Source organism: Buteo buteo, chromosome 15 (genome assembly GCF_964188355.1).
Source record: "Buteo buteo chromosome 15, bButBut1.hap1.1, whole genome shotgun sequence".
NCBI lineage: Eukaryota > Metazoa > Chordata > Aves > Accipitriformes > Accipitridae > Buteo > Buteo buteo.
In genome coordinates this window covers 8,095,422-8,117,328 of record NC_134185.1, presented here as the reverse complement: position 1 = coordinate 8,117,328, position 21,907 = coordinate 8,095,422, and the positions used below count along the sequence as shown (strand labels likewise).

The 21,907-nt window shown below is 38.5% G+C and overlaps 1 protein-coding gene across 6 annotated transcripts; it reads left to right on the top strand.

The window, feature by feature from the left end:
• The first annotated feature begins 1,647 nt into the window (after positions 1 to 1,647).
• LCA5 (lebercilin LCA5) lies at positions 1,648 to 21,189 on the top strand. 6 transcript variants are annotated; one of them, XM_075046484.1, is made up of 10 exons: positions 1,662 to 1,790; positions 2,253 to 2,322; positions 2,424 to 5,145; positions 7,682 to 8,064; positions 10,564 to 11,093; positions 12,577 to 12,714; positions 13,968 to 14,064; positions 15,171 to 15,316; positions 17,204 to 17,342; positions 19,154 to 21,189. In XM_075046484.1, exons 4-10 carry the CDS (start codon positions 7,866 to 7,868, stop codon positions 19,948 to 19,950), a joined length of 2,046 nt encoding a protein of 681 aa, XP_074902585.1. In that variant the 5' UTR covers positions 1,662 to 1,790; positions 2,253 to 2,322; positions 2,424 to 5,145; positions 7,682 to 7,865; the 3' UTR covers positions 19,951 to 21,189. The 6 variants fall into 6 exon arrangements, with proteins under 6 accessions (XP_074902590.1, XP_074902585.1, XP_074902588.1 ...); XM_075046487.1 differs by lacking the exon at positions 2,253 to 2,322 and having other exon boundaries at positions 1,705 to 1,790; positions 4,496 to 5,145; XM_075046485.1 differs by lacking the exon at positions 2,253 to 2,322 and having other exon boundaries at positions 1,751 to 1,790; positions 4,438 to 5,145.
• The last annotated feature ends 718 nt before the right edge of the window (positions 21,190 to 21,907 follow it).

Sequence of the window (21,907 nt, the reverse complement as noted above, 5' to 3'; positions counted from 1 at the left end):
ATGCCTGTTTTCTAGGATTTTAGCATCAAAAAATTAACAGCTCCATTCGGCTTGGGAGACTCCACGTCAGGTCTACGTCTCCCAGGTGCTTTCGTACTTTTGAAATTCCTGTTTCCATCTCCTCTTCTTTTACAGGAGTTCATGCTGACACGTTTATGACTGCACTCGAGCCTACTCATTAAATTACGTTTTCAAGATTTTTAAGCATATTCAGAGTTCTTGTGCACAATGTCCGTGTCAGTTTCGAGGATCTCTCAATTCTGACTTCCATAACCGTGAATCAATTTTTTTATTTTTCCATTGAAATGGATACCATTTTTCATCCTAAAATTTATATTCTGGGGGGATGGCAATATTTTAATTTGAAGTGCATTAAAACTGTATTTTCTCACATATTTCCTTATATTTTATTGTGAAGAAGATGAGTTTTTTTGCCTGAGAACATTACCTTGGTTAACAAAACTGGTACCTTGCCCTGCTTCCTCCAGGTTTTTTTATTTTCATTTAGTGGTCAACGAGCATTAATTTTGAACATTTGGAACTGTGGAGAGACAGTTCTGTCAAGCGCAAATCTGTCTTCCTCTCAACAATGTCCCATTTATGCCTTCCCGTGCAGGCAGGTTATAACTTTCACATGAAATGTTCTGCTTTATCCTGCTCCACCCAAATTCTTACATCACTTCCATCACTGTGCTACCATAACATATTTCATTGGTAAATTAAGTGAGGCAAGCAAGATCTGCTACTTGTTTCTTTTTCCCTTCCTCTCTCCAGAAAGAAGTTTGCTTAACTTCGTTATTAAAGGTTAGGATTAGGAAAAAAAAGAAACAGCAGTAACTTGGAGTAATAAAAGCCGAGGTTTAGAAACTCTCTTACTTCTTTGTGGAATAAAACACAAGAGTCTTGTCAAATTGGGCCTGCCTTTGAGTTCAAGCTTATTTGTTAGCTTTAACCAGTATTTTTATCCTTTTGTCAATATAATCCATTTTGCTTTAAGTTCTGGGGTATTTTATAATTTGACAGCATTCCTCTTTTTTTCTTTCTGCCTGGTTTAGGCGAGTTTTGCTTTTAAATGACATCACACACACAGAGTGCACGTGCACAGACAGACATGTATGTATGCATAAAACCTGCCACATACTGTTTATTCACCTAGCTTCCCATCCTACTTCAGCATTAAAGCCAAGGCTATTTTTTCCCTTTTTTCTCTCATCTCTGATCAGCCGTTACTCCCGGACGTTGCTCTGACCCAAAGCCGCACTTTCAAACCCCAGACGACGGCCGGTGCCCGCACCTTCCCTCCATCCCACTCCTCGGAGGGGTTACGAGTAGGGTGGCTCGCTACCACTCCACGGTTGCTAGCACGGAGGCGGGCTGCCGCCCCCCCGGCCCCCTCTCCCACCTCGCCCCGACCACCTCCTTCGATTCCACACACACGCCCCTACGACACCAAGATGGCGGCGCCAGGCCGAGGCCCTCGGAACCCGCCGCACCGCGAGACGCCGGCCGCGCCCCCGCGTTGAGCCACGCCTCCCCTGCAGCGCCTCGACCAATCAGCAGCCGGGATGTAGCCTTCCACCAACGGGTAGAGCGGTTTCCCCTCGGCCGCCGCCAGCCCCAATCAGCCGCCGGGAGGCGCGGCGCGCCGTCGAGCTGACAGGGCGGGTAGCCAATGGCTGACGACGAGATCCCGCCTCCTCCTCCGCTCCGTTGCTGGGGCAGCCGCTGTCAATAGCCCCCGCGCTCTGCCGCGGCGGCCCCTTTAAGCGTCGCTTGGCAACGGCGGGCAGGTACCGCTGGCGGCGCCGGGCCGGGCCGGGCCGGGTATCGCGGGGCGGAGGGGGGACCGGGACCGGGACCGGGACCGGGACCGGGCCTAGGCCGAGCCGCCGCGGGGAGGGGGGTGTGCTGGGATCCGCAGCTGCGGATCTCTTACTCCCGACGCGCCGTGTGGGCCGGGCTCACCGGCCCGGTCCCGGGGCAGTCGGCGGGGAGGGTGGCTGGGCCCCCGGGGCTCCCAGCGGCGGTGTTGGGGCACGGAGGGAGGGGAGGCTTCGTCCCGAGCAGCGGCGGGTGGCAGGGAACAGGCCTGGGGGGGGGGCAGCGAGTGCAGCGTCCCTTTCCTCAGAAGTCGTTATTGCAGGGTTAAACGGTCGCCCGTAAAAGGTGCTCTCACGTGCGGTTGTTAGTTGTTGTAAAAAAGCGTTACTCAAAAATAGTATTCGGTAAGAGCTTTAAGAACTTCTCCCCAGTCAAGGAAAATTGCTTGCTTGCCCTTTGGGGACTGGAGAGCCGCCTTCAGGAATGGGAAAGTTGAACTGGGTAAGTCCACGCACAGCGGAGGCATAGGCAGAAATACCAGCGACGGCCTGGGCCTCCTCCGTAGAGGATTCGGAAACATAAATCTCTTTCCCTGGTTGTAGGACTGGCCTATTTGGACTGCCGTTTCCTCATCTCCGACCTGGGACTTTTTCATTTTGAGATCCGCTGATGAAAGTTACGCTAAGTGTTACTGTCACGGCGTCAGATAAATTTAACGTTGGCTTTTAAAACCATACAGCGTTTTAATTCACCAAAAGCTGGTAAACGTAGAAGAAATGCATACGGTGAAGTCAGCAGCTGCAGAAAGCTTCCCTAATAAAATATTTGCTCCTCACTGAAGCCTCATCAGTGAACGTTTTGATGTGATACAAGTAAATTCTTTTGCTCCTCTCTTTTCCGTGAAAACAGCAATATTTGGATGTGAAAGAGATGGGTAGAGGAAGAAGAGGGAGGCAAATTTCTTTTGAAGTTATGCTTAAGTTCAGCACTTTAATAATGTGGATTGATGCTTTTGTACCTGTCTGAAGCTGGCTTTCTTGCGCTGTCCCTCTCTCAGAATAGGTGGAAAGACTGCCCGGACTGTTAGAGTTCAGCATTTGTACTCAGGAAGCGTCATATGGTGCCCAGTAAAAGCATGTAGCAGCTTCTAGTCTTAGAAAGGTATTAAGATTGAAAAGGACTTAAAGAGTTTTGTGACTTTTGCATTACTGAACTAAGCTCTGGGTGTACTGTGAGAGAAGAATTACTGAGTAATTTTCCTGTCTCTCTCTTGCTTAATCCCTGTAATCCAGTAGTTCAGTTTCTGTTTCTATGATTTACTTAGGAGCGATGGGGAGACAGTATTCTGTCACCATTGCAGTTGTTTTGTGCTCTCTATTTTGTCTGTCACGTCCTTTGCAGTGACCTGGAGCTTGACTGTTTTTGGTAATAATAAGCATGTTTTCAATACAAAATATGTAAATCATAACAATAGTAGAAGTTGCTGAAGTGAAGGAGCATGAAATTCTGGAAACAAAACTGTTTCTAAAGTTTGTGCAAGTCCCAGATTTACTTTAGCCATTCTATACTGATCTGATCTTGATGCACTAGGCTTCTAAAAGCACGTGTGGAGCTCTTGACGGGGAGGGGGCTGGGGTTTTGGTGGTGGTGGAGCTGAGTAGACCCACTGCTAACCCACAGTGTTTCACTCCTCACAAACTTATTAAATGTACCAAGGGAAAATAGATATCTATGTGGTTCTTACTCACACAAGTTGAACTTATTTTATAGTCAACTCAAACTAGCTGGTAACAATTGAAAAGTCAATGAACCAAAGTGGTTCTTAATTAGACAGTCCTTAGGCTAACTGAAGTAAAACTCAAATATCCTAGTAATTCATTTATTCTCAAGATAAACTGTGCATTTTTTATGATAATCAAATTACATTATAAACTGAATTTGGCAGGACTTGACAGACTAAGGTTTCTTGTTTTGTATGGGAAATATGATAGTATTACCAATTTATAAAACTGAAAACAATTTGAAGATTCAGAAAATGTTTCTGGAGATTCCTCAAGGGAGCTTTTATTGATTCACCTTTTTCAATTTGTTGTCAGTCCATTGCTTTTCAAAGTGCTTCCAGAATGCATAAAAAATTACTGTTCATCTATGTTGCTGTATGTCAAAACGATACTTGGCAAAATATTCTCAAAAGTGTGAAATATCCAGTACAGAAGTGATAGATAATTCTAATCCTCCAGTTCTTACAATTTGTCTGTTTTAAATACACTGAGTTATGAAAAGCATTCTTCAAAAAGATTATTGCCACTTCAGTGAACACTTGTGGGACTATAAAATAACTGATGAGCTTTAAGTCAGTAAGTGAAAGTGAATGTTCTTATTTTAATGTATATATAATTAGACATCTTAATGATTGAACTGTAGGCATTTATGTTTTCCCAAAATGAAGTCCTGTTTGTTTTGATTCATATTTGTTTTCTTTTCAAGAAAGTCTGGGCATGATGATTTCTTTCTGTCCTTCCGTGTCCTGCAGGCAGACACAATGGGGGTGTATCTTGGCTATATCTACGCTGTTGAAGATAGTTGCCCCATAGAGTAATCCCTGCCTCCACACAGGGCTAGGTTAACCCCTCGAGATGTGGTGGTGCCTCTAACATTGATGTTCCCACTCCAGGAGCAGAGGACTCCTCTGGATGCCACGTGTGGCCCTGGGACAGACTTGCACGCAAGTAACAGACTAGGTTGCTTGAATTCCCACCAGTTTGTTTTATTCAGCATGTTGTTATGAGCAAAACAGGAACACATCTTAGATGCAGAGCCAACAGTTGATTGTTAGTCTAATTAAAATCTTAACAGTCTAACCAAAGATTTGGTGTTAGTCCAGATACGAACATAGGTCAAACTACATATGGTTACAGTGGTATAGGCACAAACTCTAGAACCAAACCCTTTCTCTGGTGTTATCTTTGCCCACCCACTCTCCCACTGGGATTTGACGGGCTTCAGCTGGGAGGGGGAATTCTTTACAGCAGGTCATCAGCATCCCAAATCCTTCCCTGGCAGGAGGAGGATGGTGATGGTTTCTTCCTCCTTGACTTGGGATCGTTTTTATATGCTTGTTAACACACTGTGCACCTTGCTCTTTATTCTGTTCTGTTTTATTCTATTAATTGACTCATGGTTCCACATTTCATCTGAATTTACTACATGTGGTGTGTTTTACATATGTTGAGTACTTGTTCTTTGTTCTGTATGTTGCCTATAAAACTGGTTTTACCCAGCTCCCAAGACTGTGTCCCGTCGATGACCAGTAATTGAGCACAGGTGAGATGTTACAGCTTAGGGGCCCAGTACTGTCCTGCGTTGGTGCTTTCAGGCCCCTGCAGTCTCCCCATGCCTGTACTCCTCTACGCTGCGTTTCTGCAAGGGTTGTAGATGGTTAACTCTGCACAGAATAACTACTTGTTATTGCTGTCTGTTGGTTATAAATGTAACAGTAGATGCTAGACAATTGTACAAAGCTAAGCAAAAAGCTGAAACAAATTAGGTAAGTTCCCTGGTTGTGAAATAATGTTGTTGCAGCTAAATAAGCTATAGCAAAGCTCCAGGCACCTGAGATGAGGTCAGACAAAGTCTAACAATTTTTGTGCCCTATGTTAGCTGGAAATGAAGCCTGTGGCTTCAATGACAACACCACACTTCGTGTGGGTTACAAAAGCAACTACTATTCTTAATTTTTTTTTCAGTCAGGATGACTGTAGTAATATGAGGTCTGTGTTACAGCCGTCCAGAGTACTATTTTTATATTTTACATTATTTTAGTGTTTTAATGTAAACACATTGGTTTATACCTTATTTTATATTTTTTGCATTCCCTGAGATTCTGTCCTGTGGAGACAGAACTGATACAGTCTTCCCTGTACACCCTCTAGAGAACAGGTTGTCTCCAAAACTCTGCTTGTGTTTCAGTTTGGGCTTGGTTTGCTCTTTGGGGAGCAAAATAACATACATTCTGCACAGATGTTTGTGAGGCCAGGACTTAGGAGTGGAGCTGTTTGGGAGTAGGGATGCACCCTGATATGTTCTAATATTCTTACATGATCTTAGTTTTGCACTCATGAGCATGTCTGAGGGTCTGCATTATTTCAGAAGAAAAAAGAACAGTCATTGCTGAACATTTGAATGCTGGCAATAACTGACACCTTCCAGCATGTGTTTAGCAATCTCTAAGCATAGCTTGTCTTCTTTCTGGGCTTTGCAGTGCAATTTTAGTTTTCATCAGAATCCTCTCTGACATAAGTTTTAGGTGTGTAATTTATTTGGACCACTTCGAAAATATTTAGGTGCTTAAAAAGCACTATTTTGGAAAGTTACTCCCTAAGTAAAGAAAAACACTCTCTTCCAAATAATTCAATATTAATTTCCCAGCAGCTTCCCAGTTTAGAAATCTGTTGGGATATTTATTCCTCTAATTCCTTCTGTATAGATTATGAGGGCAAATGGATTCCAGTCACTGGGGAGAGAGTTGTGCTAACAGTGAGCTGGGCCAGAAAGCTTGAATTTGTAATGAAAACTGTCTTGGCAGCTGACATTTCTGTTCTGCTTGGCTATGCAATTCTGCATGTATAGACAGTGGAATAAAAGGCTGAGAAGCATGCTAAGTTTATTTTATTGGGAAATAATACAGTGAAAAATTTACAGCTTGTTTACAGGTATGTTGTATGCCCTGCAGTGTAGAGGAGTTTTGATTGAAAGCAGCTCAATTTTTTGTGTGTAGTTTGCTTTACCATCTAGAAATGGGTGTGGAGCTTATGTCACTCAACAGGCAGAACTGATGGGCTCTGATGCAAGTCCTGTTTATTCACCCATTAGAAGCTTGATGTCCTGAAGTTGGATTGAAGGCAGATAGATGGTGAAATAAGCTTGAGAGCTGTGAAGTGGTGAGAGAGGCAGAAGGCATGGGAGACTGAGTGTAGTCAGTAAAATACTTCCTAAGCTGATGAGGGAAAGCTTTGGGTATATTTGCTCCATTATATTCTCAGGAAGTGTCTCCAAAAAAAAGGTAAAATCACCTTATTTTGCATGAGATTAGGGGATTTTTCAGTTTACATTAAAAGACAGGCTGTGGGAGCAGCCCTTCTCGTTTTATACCTGCTGCAGATGTAATGTTTACCATATACCAGGAGTGTGGTCTCTCTTATCAGATAAAAAAACCCCAAAAGGCTATATCTGCATTTTCCTATAAAGCACATGACATAAATGTGTGTGCTTCTGCCAGTTCTTGAAGGCATGAAACACTACAGATGTTGTGGGGTATGAGACTACTTTCCAGGGCAAAGGCTGTGATACATAGCTACAGTCTCATTAGCAGTTAGGGACAGAATGTCCTCCAGAAAAATGGGACAACTGATTTTCAAGCCCATTATTTAACATCATTGGAGTGTCAGAAATTGAGATATGGAAACTTAGTCAAATTCTACAAATATCTCAGTTCTAGTTGCATGAATTAGTTGTTAATTCATTTGGTTAAAAAGTTCTAAAATATGTTTAAATTAGTTTCCTGAATAGCATCAAACCCTCTCTCTAACCTGGGAGTAATTTCTTATTCTAGATTTAGCTGTCTAATTTTCTGATTTCTCTTTTGGGGATGAAGTGCCTCAAACTACTGAGTGTAATACTAGTAGCATTCCTAGAGTGTGATGTCTGTCACATTTAATATAAATAATAGGGCTAATGTAGCACAGCATGTGGCATAAGGTTATAGGAATCCTGAATAATTTTACAGGGGTTTTTTACCTTTCTTTCTTAACTAAAGAGCAAAACCATTCTCACTTTTTTCTCTCTCTCTAAATTGTTACAGAAAAATGCATTCTGAATGATAACTACTGCTTGCTGAACTGAACTGCAAAGATCTCATGCTTTGGAGATGAAGATGATAAACCCAAGGAAATAATCCAGCTGCTGCCATTGTGGCAACTGAAAGATCCTTTGTGTCAAAATGAACAGTCTTTGAGAAAAATCTGGAAAGCCATTAAATCTGAAAAATGGGAGAAAGAGTAAGGAGCCCAGATTCTGAACATGACAGGAAATCAGAGGGGGATAAAAATAGTGACTCCTATTATTCAGATGAAGATAATGCATCTTGTTCATCTGGCCAGTCGCCAACACTAAGCTATCCATCTACAAGCCAAGAAAAAAGAGATCACAAAACACAAACTTCAAACAGCCTTGTGCACTACCAAGGTAGGTAGATAGCAGAAATTGCTGTTTTGTAACTGCGCTAAAGAGTTGATTATCTCTGAAAGCTGAAATAAAAGTGGGAAACTACCATTATGAAAATCTACAAATAAGGTTCACGTGAATTGTGCTACAGATGGCAGGTAGACCATAACAGTGTCCACTGAAAACTGAAATTAACCTGTTCCTCCATAAGGAGGATTTTTGGTGATTTTCAGAATTATTTATATTTTTCATAACTAGTGAACATGGCTCTTATACTAGCCTTTTGTTGAATCATGCTGATGCTCTCCTTTTGTCTTTGGCAAAAATACTTGAGGCCGAGGACTCAAGGCAAGTCCTTACTATGCAGTCAGTAAAAGAGAGACAATTGTTAAAATTTCTCTCACAAAATACCCCTAAAGATCTCTCTCTTGTGGAATTCTAATTGACTAAGCTTTACAGTGTAATACTGGGTACTTTCAAAAAATAAACAAATGAAAAGACCACTAATGTGGCAAGAGAGAGAAAATGTGTTTGGTGAAAGTTAGATGCGTGTGGAAATTCAAAAGAAAGTTTTTCTTGGTCCTTCCTTGAGGGTAAAATATCTCCAATTTGAGATGAAGTAGCTCCACCTTTAGCTCCCTCACACACACCTCACCCACATAAGCTGCTTTCTTGGCTGAGATTGTGGGGAAGTAAACATCCCTACAAAAACGGAGAGAATGGTTATACAGGTCCTGGGCTGAAGTAGGGATGTGAAGCTTCTCTGCTACACCTCGAGAGCTTGATCTCAATAATTGCACACATTTTCTGTTGAAGTCAGAGCATATCCTGCCTTTCTCAAGCAAGTGCTCTATTTCATTCCTAAGTGCTTGATACCGTATTAATTATTTGGTCAACATTATGATCTAGAGTGTGCCAGAAGATCTAACCATAAATATTGAAGTTGCCCAGGGAGCCTATCTCTTCAGATCCTTGACAATGTTGGTGTCCTGGCGCAACTGGTGTTTTGCCGAGCTTCTCTGTGTTCAGAAGTGGCATCTGCTCCATAGCAGTCATGGGTTAGCTTTCAGGGAAACCAAAACTGCAGTTCCACTGTGCTATTTAGTTTGGAGGGGGCAAATGAATGACTAGCTCTTTGATTACATAGCCAGAATTGAACTTACTTATTACATGGAGGTATTGTGAATGTCATGTTGTTCTTGAAGGACACTGTTCCCCAATTTAGCTATATGGTCAAAAGTGCAAACTTGGTATTGGAATTTTCTATTCTGCCCTAAATGTGGAGAAATTCTTGAAGGGGCTGGAAGTCTAGGGTTAATGGGAATTCCCTTAGCTGGTGGTAGGAGTGGCATCATTCTTGCAGTGCATGTATTAAATAATCTTTTCACACCTGAATGTGACATAAGAGTTCTTTGTAAAGGAAAAAAACCCTTCTTTTATTTGCCCAAGCTGTGGAAAAAATTAGCATCAAGCTGAAAAATGAATATTTGTGCAAAATGTTTAGAGGAAATGATAAGAAGGTATTTTAAAGCTGTTATTTTTGCTGTAAAATACTCTGTAGAATAGAAACATGGTGAGCACCAAAGGGGAGGAAGAATTTGCTGTGACACACTCACTGTCTGTATATAGGTAACTGCACTACTGCTGTATCCCAGCTTTCAAGCCTGAATTATAATCTGCTGCTCAGTATGTTTCTTCCTAACACTAATGTACCTTAATGAATTATGCAGTCTCTATATATTCAGTTGTTTTAAAAGATATTTTTGGTGGATTATATGCTTCATTCTTTGAGTGTGGGTTGAGAGGCAAATAAGATAGAAACAAAATATTTAGCCTTTATTTGTGGGGAAGACAATAAAATAATAATATCAAATAGGAATGCGAGTGATGCATACTGGTAATCAAATAAGGATACTGTGTGGAAAATAACTTGTGATACAAGAATAAATTATTTAGGGGAGAACTGAATTTTCATGGGATTTATAATTTTGGTTTGGAGGCTTTTTGCATTGAGCCTTTGAAATCTGCTGTTTTGTCTGTAAGCATGGCAGCTGGATTTGAAAACACTACTGCATTTGTCTGAGAGAAATACGTCTCGCATAATATGCGACTAGCTAACGCTCAGCTAATTGTTGCCATTTTAAAAGCATTTGATAATATTGTATGCGTAAGAGTACAGTATTTCTAAAACGTTTTCATAAACGTCATCAAATATTAACAAAATATGACTTATTTCTAATACAATTTGCAGATGATTACTTTACAGTGGTCCTATATTAATGGTTGCAAATATTACTTCTTACAGTCAGATCACAGACATAAAGCTCCATATTTTTTTTAATCTATCAAAAGAAGCATAAGTCTATCACATATATGCCTTTTATTGTCTGGTTTGAAAGCTGCAATCTCTGCTAAGTATTGTAAAATTGTTTCAGGCAGAGCTTTATTCCAAGAAGGGTGTCAGAATAGGCAAACTGCATTGTCTTACAGTAAACATGCTTTTTATTTTTCCTTTCTTAGCCACAAAGAAATTGGGTTCCAAATATGCACCAAGCAAAAGAGGGACGCGGTGGGGTTTCCGTTCTCAGAGCCTCACTAGGGATTCTCCTGCAAAAGATATAGATCTTGTTACAAAAAGAGTTCTTTCAGCTAGGCTGCTGAAAATCAATGAGCTCCGAAATGAACTGACTGAACTCCACATCAAACTAGATGAGCTGCAGAAGGAAAACAGGGCACTGAAGAGGCTTCAGCACAGGCAGGAGAAAGCCTTGAATAAGTTTGAAGATACGGAAAACGAAATCTCTCAGCTCCTTGCTCGGCACAACAATGAGATTAGAATACTAAGGGAGCGCCTACGAAAATCTCAAGAGAGAGAACGTGCAACTGAGAGACGGCTGAAAGATTCAGAAGATGAACTGTACAGAACAAAAACTGTCTTGCAGAAACTGAAGAAGCTGTCTGCAGATAAGCACCTTGCCGAAAGAGATGACCTGGCAAAGAAATTAGCCTATGCAGAGAGCAGGCTAGAGGACAGTGAAAAAAGAATTAAGGTGAGATGACTTTCTTTTTGTAAGAAACTCTGGTACAGGTATTTCATACCATAATGAGCTTCATGAACTGTATTTTTTCACAGTTGTGGAGCAAATAGAAAATAATTTTATTTTTTTTTTACACATAAGTAGCATCAAGTAAATTATTTCCAAGGTGATTATATAGTTAATACTTGGTATTTGTGCATTTGAATTTCTGTCTACAAATTAAGTATATTTTTGTCAGAATATCTCCTGTGGACTTTTGCTTTTAAGTGTTTTTATAACTACTAGTAATGTTTCAGAAATGCATGCAGCTGTAATACAACTTTATGCAATCTAATTTATCGTCTTGGAGGGGAAACATGTTAAAAATTTTCTGGGTATTTAGGGAACCGTATACTTAAATTCTAAAAAACACATATATAGTAATTCTTTTTCAATTTCGTGAACTGCATTCATGCAGTGTTTGATTGTCCACTATTCTGCACATCTGAGAGCTGAGCTGAACAAAATTACAGAAATTTTTTTAATACTGAAATGAGCTTTAGAACACTTTACAGGTATCCACTGTAAGAATTTTGTGCAATATATTTTAATTTTGTTCAGCAAAAATGTTTACGTTTTTGTAAACATGTCTAAAAACCTCATCTTACTTAAAAATAATTATGTTAACACTATTAAACTGTTGGTAGTTGTATGCAATACTATTTTTAGCTGAAGTTATGTTGGTCATTAAAATGGTGTTAAATTTTGGTGTCTATATTAGTAATTAAACCTAAATTACATTACAGAGATAATGTAATTGTGTAAGTGGGAAATCCAAAGTATTAAGCTGGAAACTAAGCTTTCATAAAATAAATCCCAAAATACCAAGATACACACTGCTGAGTTACCCAAATCACCTCACCCTGTAGTGTCACCATCTGGCATCTGTAGTCTTATGATCAGGTATTTTAGCATTTGTAGTACTGGATAATGTTAAAATGAATCATGCTCTAAAAAGTAAGGGATTTTCTTCTACTTTTTTTCCTTCTCTCATCATCACAGGTTCACTTAAAACAGCTATTGCAAGATGAGGGTATGTAAATGAAATCGCAATCACAAATTTGTTTCTAGGAGAAAGGTTAAAAATTATTTCTTGTCTTCTTCCTTCTAATCCTGCAGTTTCAGGGAGGTATTCTGTTTCTTAACCATCAGTTTGAGATTTGTTTTAGAGATCTGGAGGTCCACTGTGCCAAGAGCTTGCAGAAAGTAGTGTGTGTTCCCATTATGTCCTCAAATGACCTCTCAATACTCCAGAAGGATGAGCTGCAGCATCTGCAGGTGCTCTGTCTGCCCCCTCAAAGTTAGGATTAAGGGTTTAAGTGTATTCAGTGTTACAGCAATGGTGGAGCCTGTATCTGAATCCAAGACGCTGGTTTACTGTAATTTTATTTAAGTAATTTGACTATTAAAAAAGTACTTTGGTTATTAAAAAAATATTATTTCATTTTAATTGAAGGATCTGGAAAAAAATCTTGAATTGAGTAGTAGCAGTTTTCAACGAGAGTTACATTCAAAGAAGAAAAAGATGTATGAGGCTCAAGAAGAAAATAGAGTTCTCCAAGAAGAGCTTCATCAACTAAATCAGAAGCTGAAGGTAAAATGTGAAGCAATACAAGTTGCTAACCTTGTTCTGGCATTTTATCTTTGGAAGTATCTGTAATCAGGTTTGAATAGTTTACCAGTGACTGCACTCTCTGGTGTGTGCTTAATTATATACCACACGTGAGTTCTTTTCCTGCTTTAAATTGAAATGTTCTGTGCTCTGCCCCTACAGTGTTTCTAGCAGGAATGCCTCTACGTTAATCATTATTGTTAGCACTAGTTAAGAAAAGCAAGATCAAGTACATAGCCAAACATTGCGATTAAACCACAAGATCTACTGGAAAATTAGGTTTTGAAGGCTTGAATTTAGAAATAAATCTGCAGGTATATACAGTACTTTATGTTACTAAGGTACTTGCATTACAGTAGGTTTGTGTAAAGATTAATTTCATGTATTTGTGATATCCACTTGTGTTGCTAAATTTGTGCAAAGGTTTATTTGCATCCCCCCCCCCATCATTGCCCAAATTCTAAGTTTAAAGACTGAAAATACTGTTGTGTTTGACCTAGTCGGTTTATCTTTAGAAAAAATAATTAAATAAGACTTGAGCTAAAGTACTTAGTTGCTAGGAGAATTTCCTTGAAGCCCCAAGTCTCAGACATATAATGGAGATGCACCAGTTTACCACCGTACTAGCTACCAAGCAAGTAGCATTAGTAACTCAAAAACTTACTTGTTTAAAATAAATGTTTTAAGCCTGATTTGTTAGTGGAGAGTTTACTATTTTGAAAATATTTTCATTATCTCATGATTTCTGATAACTTGCTGTTCATTTCTGTATTTTATTCAATAAATGTCATGAAAGAAGAATATGTCTCTACCTCTATGATGCAGCGGGCCTCTGCTCCGTGGTGCTGACATGCCCTGTGACATTGCTAGCATTGAAATGCTTAACTCTTTACAATACTGAAAATTCAGTTGTGCAATCTATACATACATTGTAAGTCTTATTCAGATTTATGGCATTTAGTTTTATTTTCACTACACAGATGCTTCCCCACCCCAAATATTTTGTTAATGAGTTGGGGGGGGGGGGGGAGTTCTATCTGCTTTTTTATAGCATAAGCAAAGTTAGGAATGTGATTGTTCTCCTTAAAACACTGGATGTAAGTATTGATTACTCTATATTACAACATATTACTCTATATTACAACATATATTTTAAATTTAATTTACAGCTTTGCTAATGACTAGTAAATGAAATGTTAGTAACTCATTGTTATACCTGCCTCTCTCATTCACAGGAAAAAGAAAGAGAACTTGAAGCAAAAAATATATATGCTAATCGTATGTTGAAGCTATCACCAAGAAAAGACACGGATATTATACAAAGAAAAAGAGGTAACTTATATAAAGCAATAAAGGCAGAAAAATTAATAGCGACGCATTTGACCCTACCACTGCTCGTTCAAGAACATTTACTTTTTTGCACTGCTTTCAGCACAGCACTGGTTACAAAGAAGGGCACTCTGTTTGTTTGACTATTCTCTAACTGCAGCAGAACCAAAACCCAGAACTTCATCAAACAGCATTCTTAACTCCTTTTATACCAGATGTTCCTGGGTGAAGGAGGAGGGGGAGATTGTTTAGTAAACTCTTTTAATAGAGCATAGATAATGTCTACATGACAATAAACTACAGAGGCTTTAAAAATATGTAACTTCACTACTATGAATATTTTGGTGATTTTTTTTTTTATTTATTTTTTTACTAATTCAAATTTACTGTCTGTCAGATGAGCTGCACTCTTTTATTTTTCCCTCAAAGAGTACATCTGTCCCAGAGCATAATCTTTGAAAAGTATCAGTGCAGTGATTTCTTCTGGCGTGACAAGGCAGCCTCAAGTCTTATGCTACCCACATAAATATGTGTGTCCTCAGACTATTTTCACTGGATCAGTAGAATCTACTTGTCAGAGGAAGCAGGAATTTATGGGACTGTTTTAAATATTTAATGCCAGCATTTCAAACAGTTTGTCTGCTGCTCATTTTATTATAGATACCCTACTATCATTCCATTTGGGGTTCAGAGTTTTTTAAATGTCATTCCATAGACATAAGTATATGTGTTTCAAAGATGCAAATAAGTGAATTTTCATTTTATGAGTTTGCTTCTCTACATGTAGCTTCTGTGACAAGCAGTAAGATGAACAAGATATTTTGTGGGGATTTTTTAACAGATACTCAGTATACTGTAATGACTTTATAAGTAGCTTTAAGGCTAGGGGTTTTATTATTCTTTTCAGTAGAAGTTTTGCATGCAATTTTTTTTTAATTAGCTTTAACAGATGCTGAAAACAACTGTGTGAAACTTGTCAATGTTTTCCACTTCCATTGGCTCCAATACAGTCTTTTATGTTTGCTGCAAATCATTAAAAATGAGAGATAGGTATATTGTGGGATATTTTCAAGTGAAAACATTATTTAATTAGTGTGTATTTTCTACAGCAAACAACCAAAATATTAAAAAAGGAGCACAGCTTACAAAAGGTGTACAGACCAGTGGATACTTCTCACCAGTAGAATTTCTTCCCGAATCAGAACTTGTCTGTGGTGACACAGTAAACAAGAAAGAAGGGATTCTTCCTAAAATAGTGAGTTCCATAATAATTTGAGATTTGCTCCAGATAACTCGCCTGTTAGACTGAATGTTTAATGCAGAGCTTATATTTTAGAAAATATGTGTAAATGTACAAGTATATAGAAAATATAATTTAGAAAACATTCTGATCTTTAAGAGAAACTTTACCCTTACAGAAATATCATTCTCCATTTTGTGACACTTAGTTCATCATATTCTATGTCTTACTGATAAACGTTAACTCAATCTGTTTCTTTTTCTGCCACTGTCGTTTCTTTGAAGTTTTTAAGACTACATTTTGGTTTTCTCCCTTTTTCTTTATTTCTAATTCTTATTTGAGCAATCTGTTGTTGTCTCTCTTTTTGCTTTGGTCTTAATTATGGTTTCTTTTACTTCCCAGATTTATTTCACAATGCATAAATCTAACACTTCCTCTTATTGTCATAGTGCTGGTATTTCTTCTGTCGTTTTTCCAGCTTTGTGAATATGGTTGAATTTTTTTGTTTTTCCATTTCCCTTTTTATGATAAAATAGTACCATTAGAAGTATTGCTAATAATTCTGTGACCTCAGGCTAAAATCAATGAGATTTGTAAGGTATTACAAATCAGAGTGACACAGATTCTGGTACAAATTGTACAAATTCTGATTATATAAGGCTAGGACTATTTGTCAAAATAATGCTCTGATGATGGTCTTGACTGGCTTCCTGGTAGGACTGAAGCTTTCTCATGGCAGTTTCGTTCGTATGTTCTCTCTTCCAAAATCCTTTCTGTAAGTATGGATGTAGTTTAATGTATGCATTCTTCCAGCATATACTTCGGTGTGTGAGTTACGGAACCGCACAGTTGGTACAAGTGCAGTTCATGGAGTCCAACTATATGTCATCTTACAAACCTCTCTAGTTCATGTATGGCTATTGCTTTAAGTAACGTAAATTAGATTTGGGTAGCCTGTGCTTTCATGAGTTTTCTAAGTGAAGTATTTTAAATACTTGGCCACCATCACTTTTATGAAGTTGTTGGGGTTTTTTTTAAACATAATAATGATAGTCTTGTACAGGAAGGAAAAATACTTGGAAGTTGTTTTGGCTAATAGTCATATTTTCTTTGTTCTTTAAGTAGTAACTGTTTCTCTTCTTTCTCTTAGGAGTGTATTTTAATCTAGAAGCTTATTTTGCTCTAAAATAAGCACAAGCTACAAAGTTAGCACCCACGTGTTGGATTACACTGGCTTTCTCTTCACTTCATTGCCACTACTTTTCTGTATTAGTGATTTTTACTGCTGACATTAGTATCTTTTCTGCTTAATCAGAAGTTAATCTTAATCAGAAAGTTCTTTCCTTTTAAATGTGGATGTATATGCACTAACTGAATTTTTCAGCAAAGATTAAACCTTACTCTTTTACTGTTTGTTACTTATTACTTCATAACACTGTGAAACTGAATCTACAACCCACTCGCTTGAGTCAAAAGATCAGATTGTGGAAATAGAGGGTAACTAATTGTTTGCTTGTTAAAAGAATAAGGTGATGGGGTCTGGCCTTCTGTTAAAGTCCTTGAAAAAGACAACTTCTGACTTCTAAAGAGAACTGCCCTAAGACAGTGATAATTTTGCTTTATGATATCAGAGCTGCAACTTTCCTGAAATGCATAATACAGAGTAGAGCTGATTGTCTATTAATTTTGTTTCAGGTGCATAAAACTATGCTAGAGGTGATAAGATTTTAGGGCCAAACCCCTAGGTTGTCAAATCCGGTTTAGTTTAGATCACTTGCTCGTTTTTATGTTTAATGGTAAGAATGTGATTTCAGAATGACATAGAAGTTCGTATGATTTTGTTCTTTTGTTTTATTGATTATTTTCCCCAAATAGTTTCAGTTTTGTATTAATTTATTTCAGGAAAAAGAAACTCAAGACAAGGGATGGAAAGAGCAAGCAGACTTCCTGAGACAAGACCAAGACCGGGAAAGGGAAGAGAAACTGAAACGTTTTCCGGAAATACAGGCTTTAGAGGAGAGGGGTCTAAAACTTCGTGATGGTAAGGAAATGGGCAGCTGAAGGCTGGAAAATACACCATAGAATACTAATCAAGTGAGGCTTCTAGTTTCTTGTGAGAAGAGCAAAATGATTTTGCAGAGATCACTACAGTGGAAAATTATTTTCAGTTACATTATGCAAAGAGAATCAGAAAGAAATACGGGATATAGAATAATCTGTGCCCTGTACTCAGCTGTGATTAAGTATGCAGCAGCAAAAAATGCTGTCCATGAAGAAGTATTGAAGCCTGAGAGATTTTGCTTTACAAAATAAGAATGACATAGCAGGTAAATGGTGATGTTATCTCTGACTTGCTAGATGTTATTGAGGTAGGCAGTAGATTTTTACTATTGTAGAACAAATCTGCATTTCTTAATATGGCCTGCTTTTTCAGTACATATCTACTTCACTTGTATCATTTGAAATTGTAGTTTCTCTTTTCACTTGTGGTTATCTGAATTATTTGGTGTGGCTATTTGAGTAATGCCAGTTTTATTGTTATCTTTTAATATTGCTTTTTTATTCATTTGGTTTTCACATCTTAATGACTTACATTCACAAGTCTCTTAATCTAAAGTATTTTGGATGGACTGCATCCTGTCATATTAAAATACTCTTTCAGTGATTATAGTTAATGAACAGTAACACTTACTCCAGATGACAAGGAAGAATTCTAAAAATTTATAGCTGCTTTCAGAGGTAAATTCTGTGAAAAATCTTCTACCTCCACTGGCATCAGTGCACAACTTATATAAGCGAAGAATGTGCTCTGTTATGTTTCTGGGTAAGATGATTTGACCACCTTACCCATCTTACAGTATAAGCTTATATTTTCCCCACCTTACATACAGAAAGGCAGCTCCTTACTTAATTTGGTATAGTGATATGCTATTGAAAAAAATATATATTAACTGAACTGTTGCAGTTAATTCTGTAAGCTTGATCTGAAGTACAATAGATAACATGGAACTTGATGAAAACATCAGTCAGAAATTTGAATCAAGTGTTCAAAGGGGAATGCCAGTATGTCGAAGGGGCCAAGCAGTTGTATTCAACTTTTGGCCAATCACACGTCTGTTGTCTTGATAGAAAAATATTTTGAAGAGAGAAATATTTGAGAAGCTTCCTTTTTCTTGTACACATAAGTATTTGCAGGTTCTATCTAGAACTTTATGACTGTTTTGCACCTTTGGTGTCCCTTTATAGCTACGCAAACTCGCATTTGGTATTTGCACAGACACTCTCGTTGAGTTCATGTGGTGACACAGAGAACACTCATGTGAAGGTGTTTTCTGTATGCAGCAGATGCAGTATATTTAAATCATTCACTACTTGAAACCAGTAATGACTCCTTTGACTTTGCGGCCTGATAGCTTCACAGGAATAGTTCCCTTTATGGAAAAAAACTGAAACATATATCCCAGAACCATCCTAATGTCAGTGGTGCTGACAAAAATAAAGTACTGTGCAAGTCAGAACTATTAAAAGCAGTGATGTTGTATTCGTTTTCATTCCCACCCAGGAAATGGGAAGGCAGTTGGCAGAAATGAAATTCCTCTGAAAATTCTAAAACATGAATAATGCCCTTATCCCTTTGGAAGATGACAGTAAACTGTTATATCTTAGCAGAGAACCTGGTGTGAATTTAGTTGTAATTTTTGAATAATTTATTTTTTCAGTAGGGAAATCATATTATGTATAGAAGAGTATATTAAAAACTCAATGGCTTTTGCTTGCATTATTTTCAAAATAATCTTTTAAAGGCATTTTAAAACTAAACCATTTTAAATAATGTTTAAACATTTCCTGCAGAGTGCGAAAGGGAAGAATATGACAAAATGAAAAAAGAAGGCAGCTTTTTATTGGATAAAGAAGAGAAAACAAAGATGGAGACAGAAATCCACAAACCTGAAGTAGAGAGAGAAAGCACTGAAATTCTGGAAGAGCGGCGAAAAAGAGAGTTCCTGCTTACTAAAATGCAAGAAATTGATAGAGAAACGCAACATATAACAAACATGAAACCTGCTTCCCAAGCACCACTCATAAATACAGCAAGAAAGTCTGATTCCTTGGAGAAAAAAGAAAAAACTAATCAATTCTTTGAGATTCCCGGGAAGGTTACTAATGGATTTCCTGCAGATGACAGCCAGGATGATGCCACAAGAGCACAAGGGCAGAAGCAACGAAATCTAAGGACTGTAGATTTAAGTAATAAGATAACATTTGGTAGTTATGTACCTTCCTTTGGGAAAGGATCGGGGAGACCGAGTTGGCTTACTCAAAAAAGTGACAACTTGGAAGAAAATGTTAAGGAAAATGCAGATTTCAATAGTAAGAAAGAAAAAAAGTCCAATTTAATGGAGCAACTCTTTGGAAGCAGTGCCAGTACCATTCTTTCTAAAAATAACAATACAACACCTTTTGACATAGATTGGGACTCTAGTAATACTCTTCTTGTCGATAAAAACAGTAAAGTCAAAGAAGACAATGAGCTTTTTGCTGAAGGAAGAAACCTAAACAGACACCGTTTGCAACACACTACAAGCAAGCCAGGAGTTAAGACCCTTGGTTCTTTAGAGGATGAAATCGAAGAAGTAATCTTACAATGATCATATTTTTGTATGTTTCATATGTAAATACTGAAAAAATATTTTCATGTAATATTTATTAGATACAGATTTGAAACATTTCAGATATATTGTAAAGCCTTATGAAGGAATAATTTACATAAATGGGAATATGTATAGAGGAAAGATGCACTTTGATAAAACAGCCTAACCTACATGCAGGAAATTGCATCTGAAATGTAATATCCAAATACAGACCTTGGAGATCTGGCAGTGACTCTTGGCAGAAAGACAGGGAAGGTGTCCTGAGGGACTTTGATAGATGAGGTAGGTGCTGGCTGGCTGCTTCAGTCAATCAGAGAAGATGCTTTTGCCCCAACTTGGGCTTCAGACCGACTGTCTGTGTTGCCGTGTGGCACCATCTGACTTGTGCAGCTGTGGCCTGCGGTCCACGAGGCTGGGTAGCGGAGAGCTGGTAGGGGTGCCGTAGGAATGGAAGGACTCGCAGAGGCTTACGCTCACTTGTGCCCTTCTCTCACGTTCTCTCTCGCACCCTTTGTGCTCCCTCTCCCTCTTGCTCTCCTGCGTGCGCGCTCTCTCTCACTCTTGCCCTTTGCTTGCTCTCGCCCTCTCTCTCTCGCCATCGCTCTCTAAATTTTTGAGACTTACTGATGTGTAATGGTATGTTAAGTAAAATTACACGTCTCACAAGGGAGCATTATTATTTATTGCAGAATAAGTTGTCTAAGAAGTCGGCAAGCTTTTACGTGGCAGCCCTGGCTTTCAGGGCAGCTACTAGATGAGGATCTCTGGCTAGCCAGCACAGGAAGCGTTGGGGTTTTTTTACACGTAGGCTGCTCACAGTACACTGCTTTTCATTTGGAGTACTTCTTTTAGGCGTCAGATACTTTCTTTTTCAGGCACTCGGAGAGCCTCTTAACTGTGTCAGGAGAAGGCATGTGTAACATCAGTGTCATGAAATGGATAGAAGAGACGTACCTAGAACAAAGGCTCAGGTAGAAAGAGAATATTCTACACTGCAATCATGTTCTCTCAGAAGAACATCAACAGAAAGAAAATTAACTCAGGAACAGCTGATCTCTCTTCTGCATAGGTTTTCTGTAGACCTTACCACCAAGTTTGTCTAACTCTTCTCATATATTCAGGTTATATTTATTATATAATGCCATTTTTTGTAATTTCTGAATTTTCTATGTAAAATTCCAATTATTACTAAGTCATTTTTTAACAAAATGGTTTTATTAAATCACTTGAGTAAAATTTTTGTGTGTAGATCATCTTTAACAAAAAAGTTCTGACTTTTTATATCACATTATTGATACTGGGTGGAGGGGCGGAGAATTGGTAGCAACATTGCTAATGGTGTTATTCACTGCATGGTGCCATGTACACAAATAAAAAGGTAGGCAATGAAGGATTTAGCAGAGGCATTCCAGAAAATAAACTGAAGATCATTCCTTACTAGAACAACAGGTTTTGAAATGCCTCTCTGATACACTTCCTATGAGCTTGGTTCAAAACACACTAAAATACAGAGAAGAATTCTCATGATTTCAAGATGCTTTGAGCCAAGATTTCTCTGAACACAATGCCTCTTCTGAAAAGAAAGGCTGGTGTCTGCATCATGCAATAGCTTTGTTTGCTCCCTGATTCAGAAAATTAGTCACAGATCCAGACCCAGTGTGTGGGACCATTCTCACTAGGCACCCTGTAGTGAAGAGCAACTCAACTCATGTTCACCTGCTTGCTTACAGTCCCAATATTAGAGAATTGAGCTGGTTCATTTTGCTTGCAGATGGTCAGAATATCAGGACAATTCTGACCAGCAACAGTGAATTTAACTCTCTGTGTTACTCTTCCACAATTACTTGGGGGGGGGAATACAGTGGTGTAAGACATAGAAGTCTGTGGGTAAACACTGTGGGTGTTTGTGAGCGGATGGTTATTTGTCTTAACTTTCTTGTCCTAATTGTGGGTG